This window comes from Lepisosteus oculatus, chromosome 29 (assembly GCF_040954835.1).
Source record: "Lepisosteus oculatus isolate fLepOcu1 chromosome 29, fLepOcu1.hap2, whole genome shotgun sequence".
Classification (NCBI taxonomy): Eukaryota; Metazoa; Chordata; class Actinopteri; order Semionotiformes; family Lepisosteidae; genus Lepisosteus; species Lepisosteus oculatus.
In genome coordinates, this window is record NC_090724.1 from 287,317 (window position 1) to 310,814 (window position 23,498).

The 23,498-nt window shown below is 39.7% G+C and overlaps 1 protein-coding gene across 4 annotated transcripts in view; it reads left to right on the top strand.

The window, feature by feature from the left end:
* kdm4b (lysine (K)-specific demethylase 4B) overlaps positions 1-23,498 on the top strand; it is a 125,352-nt gene that overhangs the window by 38,608 nt on the left and 63,246 nt on the right. For all 4 annotated transcript variants that reach the window (XM_015365650.2, XM_006639900.3, XM_015365648.2 and 1 more), the window contains exons 7-8: positions 11,284-11,387; positions 18,772-18,909. In XM_015365650.2, coding sequence (XP_015221136.2) covers positions 11,284-11,387; positions 18,772-18,909 — 242 coding nt within the window. The remainder of the gene's footprint in view (positions 1-11,283; positions 11,388-18,771; positions 18,910-23,498) is intronic.

The following is a 23,498-nucleotide window of genomic DNA, read 5'->3' on the forward strand; positions in this document are numbered from 1 at the left end:
CATTATTCTTTGTCAGGTGTGGAGGTAGTGTAACAGGGCTCAAAGTGTAAGATGTGAAAGTTAGAGGTGGACTCTTCAGTGTCCAAGCTCTGCTGTGCACAGGACTGGTGACAATTGTGGGGTTGAGGCTCGACTGCGATATAAGTGCCAGGTTCTTGGAGGGCCATAAACATTAGTCTGAATCTAGGGTCTGACTGAACGGGGTTAGGGTTAGGCTGTGAACTTGAGAGCAGTTCCCCAAACAATTCATCAGTGAGTTACTGTACATTTCTGCATTACGAGTAGTGTGTCATGAGTGCATAAGAAATGTTGCATTCAGCTAATGCTGCTCTTTGAGTTGAAGGGTATCACATTGATAAGAGGATCTTTTTTAGATATTTCTTGAAAGAAAGCTGCTTCAGCGGATGTGGGCTCAATTACTGCCGGGATGGTCCCATTCCTCCTGCAGTGGAGGGTGTGATGAAGGCAGTGTTTTCCAGGGCTTCCACAGGTTTGCAGTAGGACTGACGTCTGCCAATTCTTCTGGTCCTGGGTGGAGATGGAAATCTGTTTCACGCTCCTTATGCTAAAATGCATTATGTGCTTCCTGAGTCTAATTTGACTGGTCGCTCCTAATATTTTGACCATTGGATGTACACATAAGCTTCAGTTTCAGCTATTGTCTTTTGCAATTCATGGGTGGATTGAAGATATTTTAAGCCATGCCAAAGTAAAAAAAAAAAAACTCCTTTTACACAGGTATTTTGCACTGTTACTGCTACTGAAACTTACTCCAATAAAAATTCAAAAGTGCAGTCTTAGGCGAGGGTCTGCTGGGCAGACTAGTAGTTATTTTTGGAAACAAAATTCTCTTTGAGAGAGTGCCAACATTTTGAAGTATTGGGCTTAAGAACCTCAAGGCCATTACGTGAATATTCCAATAAGAATGCAATGAAAATGACTTGAAAAAAAATGACCTTGAAATGTTGTAAAGTACCTTTTTCATATACAGATCAGACCTGTGCAAGGACAGATAGACTTAGAGGAAATTGAATTGATCTAAGTGCTATTGATTGTGTACCTTGATGCAGCGCATACAGGAGCTGTGTTCATGTGTTGTGGGGTACCCTTTGATGAACAGATAAATTAATAAAGATAGATAAAATCTCCCTTGGATTGATACATAGAGGCTTCACTATTGTTTTGTTTTTAAAGGTGTGCTATGCAATACCTTTATCGTTGTACATACGCTCCAGAACCGGGGTTACTCCCCCTACTCTTTTTGAGAAACACCCTGGGATTTTTAATTACCACAGTGAGTCAGGACCTCAGTTTTACGTTTCATCCGAAGGACGGCGCCTTTTTGCAGTATGGTGACCCTGTCACTACAATTGGGCATTAGGACCCACATAGGCCACAGGGTGAGCACCCCTGCTGGCCCCACTAACACCTCATCCACCAGCACTTAGGTGTTCCCAGGAGGTCTGCCTCCAGGTACTGACCAGGCTCACACCTACTGTACTTAGCATTAGTGGGTTGCCTGTTGTGAGTTGCAGAGTGATATGGCTGCTGGCTGTTATTTATAATAAAATGTTTATTTAATGGCACGTATTAAAGAGAGGAAACCTAGCAAAGATATTTAAGAGATCTTGGGTTTGAATACGACATTGCAGTTTTATGCCACAGTGCTTTGGTGACTGCATACATTGATGGGGCAGATGGCAAGATTCCCAAGCTGCAGTAGTGATCTTGCGGCTTGCAACAGTGTGAGTGAGTGCTCGTAATCTACCATTGTGGTAGACATGGTTATTGATTGAAAAAAATATTTTCCTAGGTCTATAAAAATACTGCTGTTGATCTGTAATAACAGAGCCAGTTCAGGGAATGGTAGTATGTGGATCCAGCAGTGGTAGTCCCGTCTTATCAAGGATCAAGAGCAGAATGAATCAAAGTAGAGGCAGGATATACTACATGCAAGGGGTGAGGTAAACGGTGATCTGAGCCAGCAGGTGGCAGCATTGCCTTAGTGCAGAGGCACACAATAACAGCTGGCCAGGACTGCCTCTTCGGAAGGGGAGACCCCAGCAGGCTGACAAAATCAGGATCTCAGATGGGAGTAGTAGCAAGAAAGCAGAGACAAAGAAAGTCCTCAGCTGACCAGGTGTAGCCCCTTGAAGTAGGATACAGTTGTCTATGTATGTAGAAAACATAAAATACTATTGAAAGTAAACTGAATACGAAGTGCAACAAATAGGTAAACTCAGTTGCAGCTGAGGTGCACCTGTGTCCTTTTGCAGGCAGAAGTTAAGTTCCAAGTTCCAGGCCATGGACACCAGTTGCGTTTGAATGACCCCTTGCATTACTTCTGCACTGGGCTCTGGTTTGCATTGTTTCAACAAAAAAATAACGAACTGGACTGTGGGTCTCAGATTTCTAAATCCTTTGATAATATTTTAGGGCACAGTACTTTGCAAAAACTTTACAGGATCTACAATGATATGTGGAAACAGACATACGGATTTCTTCTTTCAGGATAGTTAATTAACCTTTTAAAATTCAAAATCACTTCACTAGAATCAGCTGATGATTATATCAGAATATATCAGATGATATTTTGAGCTTGGAGTCATCGGTAGAACTTGTTTTTTAGCCAAATCCAGAATTTAGTTTCTGTCTCTTGTAACACTTTTGCTCATGTAGTGTGGTGGATTCTATGAATCTGTACCTTCTTAACCTCTCAATGTAATGTTTCCAGGATACATAAATGCTCTTGTCTCCAAGAATAATCTGAATCAGAAATCAAAGCCATGGTCCTTGTGAGCACATGAATTTTCGTTCCAAAGCCAAGCAGAAATCACCAGCAGAAACAACAGTAGTATGCTGACACCCTTACTCCCCTGGTACAATAGAGGGCTGCCTTGGTGTGTTTTAAGTAAGTTTGCAAACAGGAGGTTACCAGCTATTTAGCTGATTATTAACCAGTTGATATGTCCTGTATTCTTTAGTCCTATATATATGAATAACTTTTTGTTTTTGTCTCATTGTTCAGTGTATGATCCTTTAAAAAAAATTTTTTGCCCCTTCTTATATTTTGTTTGCTGCTATACTTTAGTTATTTCATGTTAAAGGAGCTTGTTATTTCATTGTTTCTGTTGTGTTTCAAGATGATGTCACCTGTGCCAAAACTCATGGAGCTCCAAATGGCCATGGAAGCAAAACTTCTTGATACTGACATGTCCCCACAAGCTCTGTGGCCTGATTATACCTGAGGCAGGAAACTGTACCCGAGCTATAGTGAAAATGCCTTCCAGCTCTGCTTTAGCTGGATTAGGGACACGAGACATGTGATAGGAAACAGGCTTTAAGTTGACAGAAGAGACTGTGCTGTAGAATTTTCTCATACAAAGTATAAGCCAAGAATTTCTCTCACACTTCGCTGATGTCACCACTAATCATGTGACATTGGGGTGGCAGTGGGGCTGGCTGAGGGTCACAGTCCTGAGCGAGGTCCTTCGCGAGCGCCCAGATCTGCCTTGCTCAGAGCAGACATCACTCCGCTTAATGAGGCGCGGGTGGCAGAAGCCCAACTGCTAATTGCTGGGTTACATCATCCTCCTGCTGGAGATTCATTGCTAGTGTTGTGCGAAGGTCCTTGATTTGGTGTATCCCATCATTAGCGTGCTGATAATGGCTCATGCTGGGACCCATTTTGTTCTTCGTATCTGTTTTATCACTGAAAATTCGAAGGCATTCACAACCTCTTATTGGAGCCCATGGCACAGAGCAGAATGAGAAGTAATTATGGTAATTGAACAGTTTTAAGTGCTGGTTATTCAAAATGTGGTGCCCTGAAAGTGTCGGGTCAACAGGAGACACTGCTTTATAAAGCTTTTAAGGATATTTTATATTCAGAATGCGAGGCCAACCATTTTACTAAATTGGTGCCCTTCTGGGTGGTGAAAGGGTGGTGGAAGGTTATCTGAAAAAGTTTAAAAGATGCCCTTTGAAATGAATTTGCAAAGTGGTGCTGGCACAGTTGGCAGATATTTTTAAAGTGCAGGTGAACGGAGTCACTTTAAAACGAGACAGCATTTATTTTCATAGACTGTTTGGCCATGTCATTTCCATATAGGATGTGTGCTCACCCTAAACCATATGAGTTAAAGTAGGGATAGTGGAGAATGTCTCTATAAATCTGTGAGGGAATAAAAAACAAAGAGGGAATAAAAAAAGAGAGATGACTTGAAGCTAAAAGGAACTATGGTGTTTTCTAGTTGGAATGTATATGACTGGTTATAGTAAAAACAAAATGAAAGGGGAATTTGAGAAAAAAACTTTATTCATTTGTTTAGTGTTTTTTTTAGGCTTCAGCACTATAAAGAGATATTGCTCAGCTGAGGGCGAATTGAGTTCTAAGAGTTTGAGTCAACCATTGTAAAGCTTTCTCTCTTGTCATTAGTTCTTATTTTAGGCTCGACAAGGGACCTGGAGCTCACATCTCCCAAAGACGTGCTGTGAGCAGTCTGCAGATTAGACACGCAAGGATGTGGCAGGCCCCTGACATGATTTAAAAACTGCTTTTATCCATTTTTTTGTACCCTCTCCCTTTTCTGAGTTAAGGAGGCCACTTCAGCTGAAGACAACATATGCCTTGGTGGGTGATAAAGTAAAATGTAAATCTGGCAAAATCTGTTTTATGGAAGAAGGCTCAAAAATAAATTGGAGCAATTTTGCACTGCTATAAATGTTTAACTGAAAGAAAGGTGAGCTTTTTTGACAGTGTGAGAAAAGAAGCTTGCTGAAGTTTACATCACACACTTATAGCAAAACCCCAGGATATCTATTGCTTTAAATTAATGGCATGCAGGTGTGCTATGAATGCAAAATCACAGTTCATTGTGCACCTTAAAGCATCTTTGGATTGCTTCTGGGTAGGAAAAATCAAAATCAGTTTTTAAAGCAAGGCCTACGTGACATGCCTCAAAAGTAATTAATCAGAACTGTAATGAGATGTTCTTATGAAAGCACATTTGTTGTAATTTCTTTTGAAGCAACACCACTGAACTGGATAAAATGGGGTCTTCCAAACAAATGAATCTGACACAAGCCATCAGTGTCTACTCTTACAGCGAACATCTTAGTTATCTCTTAAAGTATAATCCATGCAGCTGAAAGATGGTCCCTGATAAGCCTTTTTGTCAAGAGCCAAAGTCACACTTATTCTGTTTTGAAAATCTGAGTTGTGAATTTCAGTTGAACCTCTCCAAATCTCTTCCTCGGCCTTCAAAGGCGGCAGTTATGAGCAGGAGAGCTTGAATTAGGTGGATGAGTGTTGATGGTGTGGTTAGCAGGTCTCACTTTATGATGCCAAGGTGATGTCTCGCCCTGCTCTGGGTAGAGCACCACTGAGTAAGATTGAGCTTTGTGATGGACTGAGATGCAGCAGCTCTGGGCTCCTTTTTCCAGTTTTGACATTGCAAGATATGCTGTTTTGGCTTGTGAACAAAACAGTTTATGGCAGAATTGTAAAAAAACTGCCTTCGTTTTCTGCAAAATATTAGGCTGAAACACTCTCACCACCTTTTTTGTAAAGATGGATGCTTTGTTTTCTGACTGCATTTTCCCTGAACAATGTTTGAGTCCTCTGTAAAGCTATGGTATGACAGAAATTGCAGAGACTGAACACCTTCCAAAGTACTTAAAACACTGAGCTCTCTAATTTAGTACTCCAAAGTAGTACACATTTGCAGAGAAGTTTTCCTGTATGGTTTCCAGTTAAGAGCAAAAATATTTTCTATTAAAATGCAAAAAAGACTGCAATTCTGAATCCTGACAAGCAGTTGTACAAACTGGCATGCATTGGTGAATTGCATGGCATTGTAAAACTGAACATGCCTTGAAAAACGATAGCAAGGCCAGTGAGACAGAGTCATTGAAATATTAAGGTCTTTAACAAAAAAATACCTACTGATTTCTTCCCCGTTTTGAACCACCAGGGCTTTTGGCAGATTTCATCCAGCTTCTAGCACTGCAGTATAACATTAGGCATTCCCTTTAAAAAAAGCTTACAGAGACCCCCGCTATCTAAATAATGCATAGTGCTAGGGCTCCAAGTGCTAAATTAAGTCTTGAAAAACATTTGGGATTGACTTAAAGCAGTTTACCACTGATGCAGTTCAAACCTTTGGGCTCATTCTCCAAACTGGCACTTCTGGAGTTGTAATTCCATATTCTTTCTTTATAGATGTGGCGTAGATAATCATGTATTGCATTTTACTATAGTAACTAATTTGGCCCTGTCCATATTAAAGTTTGACAACCAACAGCTCCAAAGTAGTTTAAAAGTACTTAGTTTCCATTAATGTTATCTCTGATTTAATAATCAAGAACTGTTTAAATCCCTGCTTAGGATGTAGCCTGATGATGGGCATAACTGGTTTAGCTGGGTGTTCAATTCCAGTTTTAGATTCCTCAAAAATGCAATTTTATTTTGCAGTGAAATACCAAATGAAACTCTGGGCAAAGGCAATTTTATCAAAAGTAGTACAGAAATGTTTTATCAGTCAGCTTCACGCTCAGATGTTGAGATGAGAAGGCTCATGTAATTTTGAAATAATAGAATAATAAGTCAGTACAGAAGAAGCTGTCAGATTTTAAAAGAAAACATTATTTACCAAGAAATATCAGATAAAATGGCTGTACTTAAAAGAAATGTCCAACAGTTTGCTTATTTTGTCTGAAGTTTCTTTTGCGGAAGCTGATTTACTTACTGTACTGTGCAGATTTTCCTTTATGAGCACATTTTGCAGATTTCACAGATCCATTCACTCAGTTACCAGCAAACTAGCGTGCAGCTCTCAGGTTTTCCAGTAAAATATGAGTTAATAGAAAATGCAATGTTTATATTTATATGAGTTGTGAGATGCAGTTTTCGAAGGAGAAACTGCAACAGTATTTTTGCATTCTGGGGTTATAATGAGTTGGCAATGATGGGTGCATTTCAAATCGCAATGAAGTTGCCAAATGCACTGTAACGTGTACGACCTCCAATTGACATCACAAAAGAGACAAAGTTTTAATATGTGCATAGTGCTATATTGCCTTCATTGTCTGTGATTCAAAGAAAGAATACAAAAAATTCCAAACTGGCCCTATTACATTGTAAACGTGCATTAGACCAAGCACATTTCACTACAGTATTAATAGCAAATATTTGAAATATCATGAAACTAAGACATACAAGGCAATATTAGATATTGCAAGAAAAGAGCAACTTCTACATTACACTCATAATTAACGTTGTTAGGAATTTGCTTATAACGACTAGTGAGCAGGAAGGGTAACTTTCACATCATAATTCATGCAAATTCATGCTCTTGCTCGTGGTGAGACCACCAGGTTTTCATCTGCCTGCGTTAAGATGGCAACCATACAGTACTTTCACACAGTTCGAAATAAGTACATAGGTGTGAAATTTGTACATTGTTGCGATACCGTCAATTTTGTTACCGACATTTAATAACCGGTCTGCGAAATTGGGACCTTACTGTATACCCATTAAATGTGAGGGGTCCTCTTTATCACCGTTTTTCAAATCCATTCTCCTGCTCTGTTTTCCCAGTGCAGGTCTCGCTAAAACAGTTCCCTCTAGTGTGGTAACAAGCTATTTAGAAGAACTGAAAACATGACAGAAGATAAATACAGAGACATGCGTTAAACCACAAAGCATCACCAAAGGATGTAGCCGAGAGCTCATGTGCTCGCATAACTTCTTTTAAAAAGCATTTTCCTTTCTCATTTTCCACAAATGACAGTTAACTTAATAGGAAGTGTGTTATGATCATAAACCAATTTAGATTTTTGTATGCTAGATTTCGCAGCAGGAATTTTCCTTTTCAGCTCGCATTTTCTCCTCGTAGACGGGGGCACAGCTGAGGGAATACAGCTGGGAAATGGCTCTTAGCAGTCACAGGACCCCCAGCTGTGCCACTCCCCGCTGTGTGATAAATGCTGTCAAGTTTTTACTTTACCTCTCATTGCAGGCTGTTTGCTTCAACCTGTCTGATTGTAAACACAGGCGCGCATTCACACATCACCGTGCTCAATTATGTAGTTAACCCCGCTCTGCATAAACTTGCACTTGACATTCATCTTGTTTTTGTTTTCCTTATTATCATCCATTTTTACATCAAGTCTGGTGATTACAAAATCAGACCTCGTTTTTTAATTTTGTATTTTGCTGCCATGTTTTCGGCAGATTTCCGGTGGTGGCATACCCCTCGCGGCGAGTGAACATGGAAAACATGCACCCTGAAGTGGAACGGGAACAAACTGTATAATCAGTTTCTCCAGCTTAGGAACTTTTCCTGCGGTTCTCTTTTCTTTCGAACCTGAGAAACTTAGTTTTGAACCATCGCTACATGAACTTAAGGTGTAAAGTATTGTTAAAAAAAAATGTGTGAGACAACAACCTCCTACAGAGGGATGTAGTGAGTTTTATTAGAAAGTGTCCGTGATACCTAATACAATTTTGAAAAGAACACTTTCTTAGAGAGGCGTGGTTGACCTCAACGGCCTGACTGCCCTGAAGCAACAGCAAACCCCGATGATAAGTTTTGTCTTCTGGAGTCTTTGAACCCTCATATTAGCAAGTCACACTCCAGTGACAGTTTGGAAAATGCCTTTGTGGCAGCCAAAGGCTGGTAATGCACAGTCCAAATAGCGGCTATTCTCGGTTTTCTATTCAGATTCTTAAATGCTCTCTTCCCACCTGCCGCGTGTGTGTCAGGGAGGCAGGCACTTAGTGTATAAAGCTAGTCATTGCAAGTGGTGGTCTGTAGTGACTAGACGTCCGCCCAGACCATCACACTCAGACCTTCTCTTTGATCTTGGTGAGGTGCGGCGACTTGCGGTCTAACGTTGACTGTTCAGCTGCAGCATCATGACAGGTGGGAAATTGCTGGATGTGAGCACCCTGACAGCAAGTGACGGGGGTTTAGTCCAGTTTGCAACATACTGATAACCCTAAAGCTTGTTCTCCTCATTCTTTTGGTCCCTTTTCAATTTTCCTTTGTTGATATTAATCAAGCTTGATGTTCAGCAGGTCTTCTCTTATGCACAATCAGCCTTTTCTCTAATCTGAAGTAGTACTTGTGCAACAATCGAAAGTCACTCAAGTGTCTCATGGTCTGTTAGGCATGACCAATTAATCAGTCTGATTCTAAAACATTAAATCAGTAACCAAAATCCATATAATATATTTTTCTAAGAACATGCATGAATAAAACATTTCACACTTCATATATATTTTAAATGTGTTTTTTACTTTCATGGTTTCATGGAAAAAATATGCATAAGCTGAAGCTATGATTATTCCACTTGAACAAAACTTGCTTTTTTATGGAGTCTGCGATGAATAAATAATAAATGGTAACAGAAGATATTGACTATTTTAAACCTGACTTTGTGGCTTCCTTTAAGAAACATCTTGTTGGGATTCTTGGGCGACTGTTCTGTTTGTAGTCAAGTGAGCAAGATGGACTTAATGGCCCCCTTGTGATGTCCGTTTCTGAAATGTTATGCATGATTAAGAGCAAAGATTGTGTTCTCATTAACTTATCCATTTACCATGGAGAATGTTGTCTAAGTGTTCAAAAGGCACAGAAGCAGTTTATTTACACATGCTTTACATTTGGACAGGGTATAAACCTTTTAGTGTGTGCCAAAATGCCCTTGGCCTATGTTTGTTTTTTTGTGTTTGTATCTCTTGCTTATCAAAGCTATAATCAACTGGAATTAACCAGCATGAGTTTTTTTTTTACCTTCATGAGAAATTCCTGTTAATAGCTAAAGGAGTTGATGTATTTTTGTAATGCTACTTTAACACATTATGCTCTTCTCTTTAAGTAGCACTGTTACAGGGGCACTGCTGTGTATTGGTATTTTAAGGACTCAGTGCCATGCTACTTGATCTGAGGCCAGCGTAAGTGAAGGGACTGTTAATATTTTAGTGATTCCTGGCATTAAACATGTATTGGAGCTGTTAACTGCTTGTGGACTGAGGTTTATAATAGTGTTCCATAAAGAGCTACATGTTATTCATAGTTAAGAGTATTTTTGCAGAGCAACGAGGTAGAGTCTGAGTCTTTAAAAGTCACTCTGGGAACAAGGTCAGTGCGTATGTAGATTAATGAAAGACTGACAGGGAAACACCACTTCATATTTCTGAAATTTCTTGTTTGCCATGCTAAGATCCATGCCATTGTGCAAGACGTCCTGGACTGGAAAACATTACATGTGTGTGGTTATAAATCTTTGTCAGCTTCTCTTTTAATAAATTTAGTTTGTTCTCGGGTGTTTTAAATTACATTATTGAAATTGTTCCCTTGTCTTAAACAGGGGTTTTGATATACTTGCCTGACTCAGTTTGTGGAAGATGTTGCCTGATAAATTGGGTCTGTGTGAAGTTGGGCAGTCACATGCATTTATTTAAAATGGGTGCAGTAACACTTAATAGCCCAGCAGGATACTTTTTTCTATGCATCATCACATTAATTGCTCTTCCAAGTCACAGAAATAAAGCATTTAAAATGTGGCTATAGTTGTTAAATGTTAAAGAAAATGAATAATCTTTTAAAATCTTTAGTGCAATCATCAAAGTAGATAATGAAGAAAAACAGAAAGGTACTGTGTTCCAGTCCTTTTTCAAAGGGCTAAGAATTTTGTCTGTCACTGTAGTGTTTCCATTAGGCGTTAGAAGGATATGATCTATATGATTTTACATTTTTTAATGATTCACTTAAAATTTTGTAAACATTTTCTTGGGTCACAAAGGAATTGCAATTTCTGGCTGGTACGTTCAACAGCAGTAGTGATTTCAGGTCCACTAGTTTAGTTTCACACACTGTAGTACCTGGTTTTGTGTGAATAACAAGTGGCAGTTGTATAGTGCCAGCTCTCGGCTCTGTACTTCTGTACATTATGTACTTGAAACATTACATTATGAAGTTGAAAAAGACTGCTCTTCATCCTTTTTGGTACGTCTTGTGTTTTAGGTTTCCAAAAACGTAGTGACATGGCTGGGTGGCTGGTTCTGCACTTGTTCCGCCTCCCTTCATGTAAAGAAGAGCGTCCGCTGTATTCATTTGTGCATTTGTCTTGGTTATTTGTTGGTGCGTTGGTCCTGACAGTTCTTTGACTTACCTTTCTCAGTTCCTTTCTGGTTTTTAAATTTTTGTTTGTAATATACCCCTTTGCATGAAAAAATAATCCCCATAATTCGATCTCATCTCTTCTACATTCCAGGATTCTTCCCAGGCAGTTCTCAAGGCTGTGATGCTTTCCTGCGGCACAAAATGACCTTGATTTCACCCTCCATCCTCAAGAAGTACGGAATCCCCTTTGACAGGGTAAGTGTGATTTGGGGCAGGATAACATCTTAAGCAGCAGTAATAGGTCTCAAGTGTAGATGTTTACACGTCCTTTCTGTTGTGGCAAATTCCGTAATGAGGTAAATAACTCTGTTAAATAGATTTATTTTACCTTGAAACATTTTTTGGGAGTTTTTTTTTGGTTTTTAAAAATGTAAGCAATTAAAATTTCAGTTGACTAGTGTAGTCAGGCTTTGCTTTTTTGTTTTTGCTTGTAATTGTCCTTTTCTATTCTTATTGTCATCCTCAACCCCTTCAACTCCAGCTGGAAGAGTAAGGTAATTAAGTTTGCACTCACTTCCACGATGATTGCTCTTGAAATTATTTTCAATCTTAATTTTATAAATTTTTAATACTTTTTATAAATTGAAAATTTGACAGTTGAGAGTTTTAAAAAATGGGAAAGTGTACTCCTGAGCTACAAGTCAACAAAACCAAATTAGGAGCCAAAACATAAAGTGGAATTGTTGATTTATCCTGTGGAAAAAGATGGAGAGCACTTCATTTCTTTTCCAAGGAACATCCATCCATTTTATAATGGCTTCATCCGATTCAAGGTTGTGGGGGAGCCGAAGAGAGGCAGGGTAGATAGACAGACACACACTCACATGCTCGCACCAGAGCCAGTTCTCACAGAAGCCAAGACACCTGCCAGCACTGTATGTCTTTGGTCTGTGGGAAGAAGCTAGAGCACCCAGCAAACACTCACGCAAGCACAGGGTCAACATACAAGCTCCATGCAGACGGCGCCCCAGGGCCCCAGAGCCGAGAGGCAGCGCTGCTCACTGCTGCGCCACCGTGCCACCCTCTTCTAAGGAACAGTTGACTGTAAAAAAATATGGTCCTTTAGGAAGGAGTCAGAAACTGTATTAGAGTGACTTCAATCGCAGGTGTTAAGCGACCAGTTTAATCACTGACTTTAATGAATGACAGTGTGTGCATATCTTAAGAGGCTTAGTGAAATATTACAAGATGAGATCAAAAACTTTGACTCAGTGTGAAATGTCTTTTTCACCTTTCTTCAGTTTGGGGATTATTGATGTCTCATATCACAGCCCTAAACGATTATGAACAATTTCTACTCTTCATCCTGCTTTATGTATACAGAGAAGTATATAGAGAAGTGAGCACTGGTTGTAATTAGTTTTAGAGGAGTTAACACTAATGTAGATTACTTGACTGCATTTCATGTTTTTTGCCAATGTACTGCAAATATAAGCACTCAGTCTCGGTTCTGCTCTGCTATTTTTTAACAGTGTTCATTATACTGTAAGTCTGCGCAACAAGAGCATTGTCTGTTCCTTGTTTCCCTCTGTGGAAGTCCTCAGAGAACATGTTAAAAATAGAACTGATTCATGATTTTCTGTGAGCGAGAGGAGAAGGAGCAGAAGTTTTAGATGAGCTTACTTTGCTGTTTTTCCTCTTCTTTCCCTGCCTTCAACTACTTTGAAATTATTTTTTTAATTCAGAGAACTATTAGTTGAAAGAGAGCCTTTGTCACTTTGACTCCAAACCAACATCCTCTGAAGAGCTGGAGAAAATATAACCATAGGGGAGAGAAGAAAGTTTTCAACAGTGTTGAAGTTCAGGGCTTTAGAATGCAAGATGGTTACTTTTTAACATTTGCCATTCCATTTCTTACTTATTCCCTGCTTTGGAGTCCTCAGTTGTTTCTCAGATTGTCTGAGCACTGAGAGCAAAGGATTAACCCAAGATGTCCAAGAGCTCCTTAGCTCAGATCTATCAGATGTGCCAGTCACCGATAGCTTGGAGTTGTTTCCACAAGAGTTGAGCCACTGACTTTGCTTTAGAGCTGGATCAGTATAGTCTGAGAAGTGTTAATGTCTGCAGTTTCTGCATTGGCCTTATTTGATTAATTAGCATCCAGTAGAAGTGAAATTCCACAGGTGGAAGCATGCATCACTGGGGCTTAATGGATAATTGGCCACACCCCTGGGACAGTAATCTGGTGTTTATTAGGGTGGGGGGACTGTATCTGGGCTCCAGCGGTAAAGGAAGAGAGTGAGGTCTAAGAATGAGAAGTAGAGATTATGGACAGTACAGGTGTAGTCTTTTGGATCCTGTAGAGACAGTTTAATAGGCATGAGAGTGTGATGGAAATACTTGCAAGGATCTGTTATTGAAGGTTTAGATCCAGAGTGATCTGTAGTTTAGTCACTAGGCTAGAACATCCCAGTATTTAGTTTATCAGACTCCAGTGTCACCTTATGAAAGGTGATTAGTACTGATTGAAGTGAAGTTGGAAGACTGGGCATAAAAGATGAAGCACACCAGGGTGTCTCTAAATGAAAGGGACATTTGTTGTTTTGTGATGATTTTACTTGAGAGATATGGCGTACAGATGAATTTGTCCGTTCCGGCCTTCTAGGTTGAAGATGGAAGAACTGACCAGAAGAGGGAGATGAATTAAATTGTCTGCAGCTGAGATGCTTGGAGGGTGCATAACTGAACAGTGGATCGTAAAGGGCAAGGAAAATGTGCAAAATATAGAGACAGACCACTCGGACATGCGTGTGCTAAGGTGACTCGTTGACTTGAAGCTACGTTCTGTGGTTCAGGCATTGGCGTTCACCACAGGGTATATAAAAGATAATCTACATAATGTAACTGGTGCCTTAGTTGTATATCATAACTATCCATGCTGTTGAGGAGTTGCTGTTAAGCAATTGGAATTCTAAATTGCATAGGAATTAAATGGAAAATCAGTTATTACAAGATTTTGCATAAAGGTAATTTTGGTTACTGCTTTCGGTAGTATGAGTACCAAGATTGAAAGTGCATATTATAAAAGCTCATGATAAAGCAAAAGAAAAAAACACCTGTTAACTCTTTAGAAATAAGAAGAGAAAAGGAGATGGAGACAGAACAGGGAAGTGGCAGAACACATTAAGCTGTTAGAAGGGGGTGTATATAATGCGATTCTGTATCGATCTGCGAGAGCGCTGGCTGGCAGTGAAGTCGGTGAGTGACGAGGGGAGGCTTGTGAGTGGCAGCAGCATCCTCCCGCTTTGTGTTCCGATTGACTTGTCAGCTCTGTCACCGGAGCCCGTTCCCTAATGGTCTGTCTGGGCCTTATTGACAGGCCTGAGGAAGAGCGTGTGCTATGCCGAGTTCCTCTTGCAGACACACGACCCTTCTTTGAAACCACTGTTGCAAAGGAGGAAGATGTGTTTTGGCATTTTTTTTCCCTCACTGCGAACCGTTTTGAGCTTTGCTGTAGATACCTTATGCAGCCTCTTTTCTGCTCGTGTCTAGGGCTTGTAAGGCTTAGGATATCTGACCTGCAAAATAAAGCCCTAGAATGCTGTTGAAAATGGGGGACCATTTCCACCTGTATTTCTTTTAAATCGCAGCCCCCATGAGAGTGTTAACCCAGGCAGGATGTCTTTGGAAGGTGGGAGGAAATAGAAGCATGCTTTGAAAGACGTGAACTTTCAAACTCTACAAAGAAGGCACCCAAGCCTGGAATTGAAGCCAGAACTCAAACAGCTGGACATTCTCTCTACACTTAGATCTCTATTGCCCAAATATTGCAAGCTTGAGACTGGGGAACTATCAAGCAATGACTGGGATTCCTCAAATATTGGTGCCCAACTGGTGGAGTGGCACAAGCTGGCATTAAACAGTTAGGTCCTCTACTTGGTGCTAACTCCCTGTCCAGTGCTGTGCTCATTCTCTTTAGAGAGAGTACAGAAGTTGATGCTGGACATTTTAATCAAAACAATTGGCAATTCCAAAATAGGTAAATGTTATAACAAAATCAGTGATTTCTGAATGGCAATGACAAAGCCATTCCAAAGGACTGCTTTAAATTTCAGAAACAATCAAGAACCTAGCCAAACCACATTAGCCACAGGCCGACTTAAAGAATGTTTCAATGTTTATCAAAAGCTGTGCAGATGTTTGATCAAGAGATGGCTGAAGGAGGTTCTAGGTCTGGTTATTGAATTAACTAGTAATTGCTTTTTCTCATTTGGAATCATTCTCAAACTTTGCAAAGCTGGAACAGCTGCATTAGGACACTCAGGAACACTTCTGATGTAGCTATCGATGATGCTGTTTTAAGTCTCCAGAAATGTGTGCAGTCCAAGAATGACACGAGGTATGAAAGCAGCAGAAGGTCACAGGAACAGCTGTTTTTACTCCAGCTAGACAGGAAGAGTTACTTTTAAATAGCTGTTGGATAAACTTGTCACTATTATATGCACTACTTGCGTACGAAAAGGGAAGAGAAAGCAATTTTTTAAAAAGCAATACACTTTATTTTAAAATAATGCCTTGTACACAGAGATGACCTTGGTGATTAGGTTAGCACTGACTTGATACAGTATCTTGTTTCTCATGTCACACGCTAGATCTGTTTTTTTTCTGGATTTTTGGTCTACTTTTGCCTCTAGGCTTTTGGATCTAGGAAAATATTGAGGGAAGTTACATAAAGAAGCAAACTAATTTGTCCTTGTATTCATATTATCTTTACATTATATCATGTTATAGTAACAGTGAGGATTCACAGACACCTGGCAAACCACAAGAGTTATTGTTAACTAGAGCAATGTCGACAACTTTACCCAGGATCAGATGGTGGTTAATCAGTTTTGCCTTGTTTTCTGGGAAAACTCCCAAATGACCATCTTTGCAATAGCCGGTGCTGTGCCTATAATTGGCCACAGACATACTTCAAAGGCAATGTCTTACTGTGACCTTTGAAGTGGTCCTCATTTTCCAGATTTCCGTTTCCCAGGCACTGAGTCCCATTGCAGCTGCGCAAGCTCCTGTGTTCTTTGGTCTTTAACAAAAACTAAATGTCTGAGCGCAGCCCTCCTGTCTGCGTTTTCACAAGCACTTAATTCGCCGGTACAAAAAAACAAGTACTTGAACACTCCCTGCAAGGAAAACAAATGCTCGAGGCTTTGCTGGGGGTGGATATTAGAAAGTAATTTAGGTTGAATTCATGGGAAATCAAATTTTCCTGATCGCTTCCTTTTTAAACAGTGCTCCTCCCTGCTGCTGTACCGCTGTTTAGCTGCGATCGATCCTCTAATGGAAAAGGCTTGTTCTTGGTGGTTTGCCTTGTCAGGTTTCACACACTGAAGAATTTGAGGTCAAAGAGGCTGGAGGAGCTTGTCTGTGTCGTCTTCTTAATGAATCTTCTGACTTACAAGGTCTTCAGTGGCTTGGCTCCGTGTGATTGTGCTGCCTCCCCCACAGGCATTGCGGTCCACACACTCCTGCCTCGTGTCTCCTCCTGTGATTTCAGCCAAGTCCAGTGGACACTCCCCAGATTCCTCCTCCTCCACACTCAGGCTGTTTGTCATTGATCCAGTATCAACTTTTGCCAAATATCCTGTTGTGTTGTTTGTGTGTAAATGTGTTTTTTCCATCTTGGAACTGGTATTGCCTTCAGAATACTGCCACTATTTTGTTTGTAATTTTTCCCCCATAATAAATATAGACAATGTTAAATTTCTCTAGTTCTTCATAGTAAATTGATTATCAGAAGTATCAAAGTATCATTGTATGTGTAAAGTATTATTATTCAGAGATATCTGGATGGAAGGGAGTCTACTTTCTAGAAGTGTCTGTTCCTGATCAAATGTTAAACATACAGGAGAAATAGCATGAAGCAGTGGAGTGTTACTCATGCACAATGTGTATTCAGTATACCTTCAGTAGTAAATCTAGTAAATCCTTTACTACTTCATGTATACAGTCATTTGTGCTATAACCTGTTTCTTACATAATGCAGGCTGGCTATAACAGTTTGTTTATTACGACATGCCTTTTCTATAACATGGGTGCGTGCAGGCAGGCACCCTCAACTCTGCAACACGCCTGGGGTGGTGGCGTGTTCTCTCATGCATTGGCCTTGGTCTTTGTCTGCATATGCAACAGAGTAGTTGAGCACAGACAGACATCTTTGTTTAGAAATGTATTTTATGTTCTATATGGGACGTTAAAAATTACAGTAGTGTGTATTTTTGACGTTTCTTACGAAAATGCTCTAGCCCTCCTCCTCTGAAGAATCTCATTATCTAGTTACATAAATAGTGCATGTTATGCCTTATTTTATCTGCTTTTTCCACTGTTTACCGTTTAAAAAATCCAAAGAACATTATACAGAGGTAATTTACTCAAACTAATATGATTGATTACTATAGAAATATTCATGTTATTGTGAATTTGAACTCTCTTCCTACTAGCCAGTGGTTTCTAGTATGTGCTTTTCTATAAAAATGTTTTCCAAAAACAAAATTAAAGCATTGTAGCAGAAATGCCTGCATTTAGATGGAGAATTACAGAAATAAAAATGGGTTTCTGTAATCTTTAAGGTAACGAACGTAGAGACAATTTTTCATATATATGAATGAATGCCTGAACTGTTGCTTGTGGGGCCCATCAGGCACTGGAGTGCATTCAGAACTTAACAGGCTGCTTAAATTTCACGCAAGACAAGTGATTGTTAAATAATTACACTTGTAGTGCTGGAAATGATTTGCTGCAAAATTCATCAGGAACCTCCAAAGGGGGACGTTTCGCTGTAATTTAGATCAAGCAAATTTGATGCAGTTTTTTTCTTAATTATTTCTGGTAAAATCTGACTTCTGTTGCATCAAGCTTGTGCCTACAACTATGCATCAGTGTGTTTTTCAAGCCCCATTTTATCATTGTTGCATAGTTAAACGTAAATTCCTGTTTAATTTGGAAACTTTAGTGTCCTATAAAGTCTGTGGTTAATAATCCATGTAGAGTTTTAATAGTTTAATGGTTCTGTAAAAGCAATTAGTTGTGAGGAAATATCTCCAAAGCTGTCTTTTTAAGCTGTTTTAGCACAGGTAATTTCTGTTGTTACAAGGTGATCTCTGTTTGTTAGCTGGAATTGGAAGCTGGGGGAAGAAATACAAACATGCACAAAAGACTTTACAAATTGTTACGTCTTCCACATTGCATTTTCCGTTTAGCTCTGGGGAACATTGGCTTGGTAACTTTCGTCTGGATTTGGTGTCTGTTATGCGTGAGGAGTTGACTATACAGTTATTTGAGCCCAAACTGGCCAAGGTGAGCAGGCTTGCCAGGTGCCCCAAAGCTTGGAGTGTTGCCAGTGAATGCTGCTCCTTGCGCAGTGAAACAAGTGCTCCTGCACGTTTCCGAGAACTCGCTGTCTTCACCTCTCCCATGTTGGAATAAGAGCTATAGCAGCGTGATGAGTTTATCATAATTACAGGAGTTATCAGCAATGCCAGTACGAAATGTTATATGTTTTGTTGCCAGTATCGTTATTGTCGAAGGATGTCTTTATTTTGTCCGCTGTGTTGACTCCTTTTCTGCTCCCTCTCTGTCCCAGATTACTCAGGAGGCTGGGGAGTTCATGATCACCTTTCCCTACGGGTACCACGCCGGGTTCAATCACGGCTTCAACTGCGCCGAGTCCACCAACTTCGCCACGCTGCGCTGGATCGACTACGGCAAAATGGCCACACAGGTACTGTAGGCTCTGGACCAGACCTCTTCACAGAGCCGTGAGAGTCGTCCACATGGCTGTGTGGGAAAGGGGATGGAATGACGTTGGCTGTGAGTTACACACTGAAGGGCGAAAGAGCGTCCAGGTTGGCACATCTAAAAAAGAGAGAAAGTCTCGGCCTGGTTAGTGGAAATGGATTCGTTGCACGTACTCCTGTTTTCAGGTTTGATTTGTAAGTCATAATGGGCTGAAAACTGTTTTTAATTACAGTAGTAATTTTCGCTTGGTTGCTTAATTAAAAACTGATAGTTACTCTGCAGGAAAATCAAAGCAACAACTCCCCTAATCAATCATCTTTTTAACTTCTTCTGTTTACCCTAATCGGAATAATGAAATAGTTCTTTCACCACTCTGTCTTGGCGGTTTTTAATAACGATGTAGTAAAGATCAATCCCCAAAAAATGGTAAAGCTTAAGATAGGTTTTAAAAAAGTAGCTGCAAAACTTAAGATGTACAACTTTTTAGCCACACTTTCCTTAAATATCTAAGCGAAGAATGGTAGATTAATTATTTGGGACTTTTCAGTCTAATTTAGATTGCTTAAAAACACAGCTACTTAAATGCTAACAGAATTATACATGAGAGGAAAGACTCATTTAAAATATGAGCCCCCTAATTACACAAAATACTTCTTTCAGCACTTTAACAGGAATAAGGTTCAATAGGGAAGAACTAAGCTTCGTTATGCATTCTGTTGTTTTGCATGGTTCACTCTAAAATCTATTAATCACTTAAGAATTGGATTAGGGAATCTGAATAGTTTCAATCACTCATATAATGACATTCAAGGATCTTTGTGTACTAGAGTTCTGCATCCCTATTATCACAGTACGAGCAGGTGATATCTCCCAAAATAAGTGTAATTATGTAGAATTTAAAATAATATACTGTACATTAGAACAAGATTTATATGTCATTACATAATCTGCTCAATAGAGTACATCAAGAAAATATAGAAAACTAAATCTACTGCTACTGAATCATGTAACACTTCCCAAATATTTTAAAATAGTCTCAGATGCACAAAGACTAAATCTCATGAAGATGAATGTTTGCTAATGCTGAAGAAAAGCCTGTTTACTATTAGCGTCTGTAACAGAAACTTGAAGTATGTTTGTCTGTGTAGCTCAGTGGTTTTAAAGCAGATCCCCTGGTCCCGTCTTGCAGAGCCTCAGTATCTCCTGGTGTTCCTATCACCCTTCTAATAGGTTTGCAGAAAGTCTCCCATTGGTCTCTCTTGCTGCTCTTGTAGGTTCTGAATAGTGCTGGTAAAAATGAATACACTGCTCCTACTCTTTCTGTAGTTTGGTTTTACTTCAATGTCTTATTGCTCCGTACCTCCTGTAAACACATTGGCTGTATGGAGGATTAGTGCAGGAACTCATTTTCCCCTATTTCCCCAAGACCTATCTGGCATCTTAGACAAGTAGTTAATATTTTTCATTTTCCATTTGTTTTTTATGTCCTCTTACCAGAAAATTAGGTCACATTTGTCTCCATAACTAATCAGACCCAGTGCTACAGAGAGACTTCAACAGATTTAGGTGTCACTTCTGTTATGAACTGCAGTGGTAGCGTGCCCTGAACAGTTTCCAGTGTCCTCACTGACATGGCTCATTTATGAATTACAGTAAGTAGAAGCAAAGTAATAATCTAGTTTTGTTAGTGCAAGTCTAGTCTAGTTTTGTTAGTGCAGGCAGCTAACTGTGTTGTCTGTGATTTAATTGAAAGAATTCTGATAACTTGAAAGTGGCAAATAAACATTGACAACTTTTAAGAAGGAAAACAATGATGCCATCTTGCTCATTTGGTAGCTTATTAGCTCATCTAGCCTCTTCGTGAAAGTGGTTTGGATCTTACCATCTGGCTGTGGAATCCTGTTCCAGACACGCATAGCTCTTTCCTTTTTAGTTTCCAGTTGTGACCACATGCCTTTAAGTCTGAAATCGTACCCTGGCTGAAACCTATATATACCCTTTAGGATTCTGAGTACATGTATTATGGATTAACTTTTCTCAATCTCCTTTGTTCTTGACTGAAAACATTTCATCACGTAACTTGTTTGTATATTCCCTAAAACAATCGTTACTCTTGTTTGACCTCTTTCAAGGCTATCATATCTTGTGGCATTGTGATGAAAACTGAATACATTTTTGTCAGTGAGCTCTTAATAATGTAAAGGAAAGCTTTAATGTACCTTCCCTGCATTTAAAATCCCATGCTTTTTGCTTTATATCCAAGCACTGTTTGATTTAATTATTCCTCCTCCACATTGGCATGACGAGGATAGAAAAGCCAGATTCCTTTCCCGTGTGACTTCCTGCATCTCCGAATCTCTCATGTGATGTGTGTAGCACATGTTCCTCATACTGTTGTGAATCGCTGTGCAGTTATTTGTGATACATTCAGTTAGAACAAGTACAGGTTAATTCTTGAAATCATGCTTCAGCTGTTGAGCCGCCTTCAGGTGTGAGAGAAGAAGGTGGCAAGAATATAAACCACAGGAGAGCAAAGGACAGAGCAGGTGAGAGTGGTCACACAGATGGGGTATCTAAGGCAGAGGTGTGAAAAGCTGGAATCTGTAAATTAATGTGGAAGATTTAAAAAAACATTCATCTTTGTGAGATGAAATCAACATCAAATGTTGTTTTTTCTTTACTTTCTTTGCTGCCAGTGCACACTGAGACAGCTCTCCACTGAGAATCTTCAATTTCATTTGCCAAGTGTCAGCTCCAAGACTGGGGGAAAAAATAACAGAAGCAATTCTGCATACGTGTTCTGGAGTTTCATGCTCTGTATGGCAATCCTGAAATTCACCCTATATGTATCAAAAATACATACATGTATAAAAAAGAACACTATTCTATAGAATTAACAAGGTTTTTTATAAGGACTGTCAATGGTTGAGAATTATAAAGCATTTATAAGGCTTTCTTTATTTTTATCATTACAAGTGGTTATCAAAGAGGATTATCTTGTGAAGCTTCTTGTCACCTTAACACTGAAAGGCACAGGCAACAGAATTGAGGCAGAAGGAAGGAGTGGTCTTATGGTACGCATTGTTTCTGTTGCCTCCATCTGGTGGCAGACTTCAGTTTCTGGAGTTTCTGGAGATGAAGAACTGTGAAGAAGCTGGGTATCATCTATTTGGGGTGTGGCTAAAAATCAAATGCTCCTAAAGACACAAAGCATATCAGTCTGTTTTCTGTGCACTGGGCTTGCTGTCCCGTTTCCTCTGGCAGAGATCAACAAGATGGCCTCCTGGGGTTGTGGTGAGTGGAGGACAGTCTCTGCCAAGTGAATTTTTAGGCACTGCAGCATTAAAATTCACGAGTCTGCTTCTCAGTAGCTCACTGACCCTCACTTACTCCAGCTGGCACAGTCGGCAATCAATTTCTTCTGGAGACGCTGATTTAGATCAGCAAACAGTTTGGCTCAATTCAACATGTTTGCCAGCTGTCTTTGTTTCTTACTTCCCTCCCTTGTTTCTTCCTCTTTTTTCCGTTTTTTTCCCCTCTTCCTCTCAGAACGGTTAGAAATTTTTGCTATAGGCAAGTGCTTTTGTAATTACATCCGTGTTTCCAGGCGTTCAAGCACAAGATGCACAATATGAAATGAAACGGAGTCTTGTAGGTTTTCCAATTGAGCCTTTAGAGCAGCAGATGTGTGTTTTAAACAGACTGGATTGAAGAGACATACAGTATGATTTCTGTGCCAGTCATTTATCACTTGTTCTGTTTCTATGGGATAACCCCCCCAAAAAAGAAATATTATTGTTACTAGTTACAAATCAGAGGAGGTTGTTCGGCCAATTAAAACTTGATTGCTAGTAGCTAATTAATCCCAGATCTTTATGCAGCTGTTTTTGGAACAATCCTTGGCAACAAGGGGTCTACATTATGGCTAGCGAGATTATTCCAGGCTCCCTTTACACTTTCTGAAGTTCTCGCTAACTTCAGTTAAACGTGTGCTTGATTTGTCTTCAGGTTATCTTAGAGAGCTTGCTGTAGTCTTTGTCAGTACCTTTCAGGTTTTTGAATAGTTGAACCATTTATCCTTGAAGTATATTCATTCTGGCCATGTGGAGCAGAGGTCTGCTGTCCTGGTCCTGTAGTGTCATATTGCCCTTTTCTTCATTACATCTGAACTCTGAATGATTTCATTAGTACACTCAGATCACTCATGGTTAGGAGCCGTAGACATGCTTTACAGATCTTTGTTCATTCTCCAGTAATGGCTGGCTTTCAAGCATGCAGGATTACGGCACTCCAGGGCTATAGATCACTGATGTAGAGCATTCTCAGAATCCACTCACTCCTTGAGGGGTGATCTCTAGTCACACCTGAAATCTGTTACTTTTAACTGTGCCCCAAGATTTGAACCTTAATTAAATTAGATTTGAACCAATTTAGAATAAGCACCATTATCAGTGAGACAGTTGGGTCTTCCTGTTTTGCAAGATTTCTTTTAGATGTTTGAAACAGGCTATGGGAAAAACACTAAATAAAAACTGCAGAATGGTATATTATTCCTGACTTTATAAAGAAGAT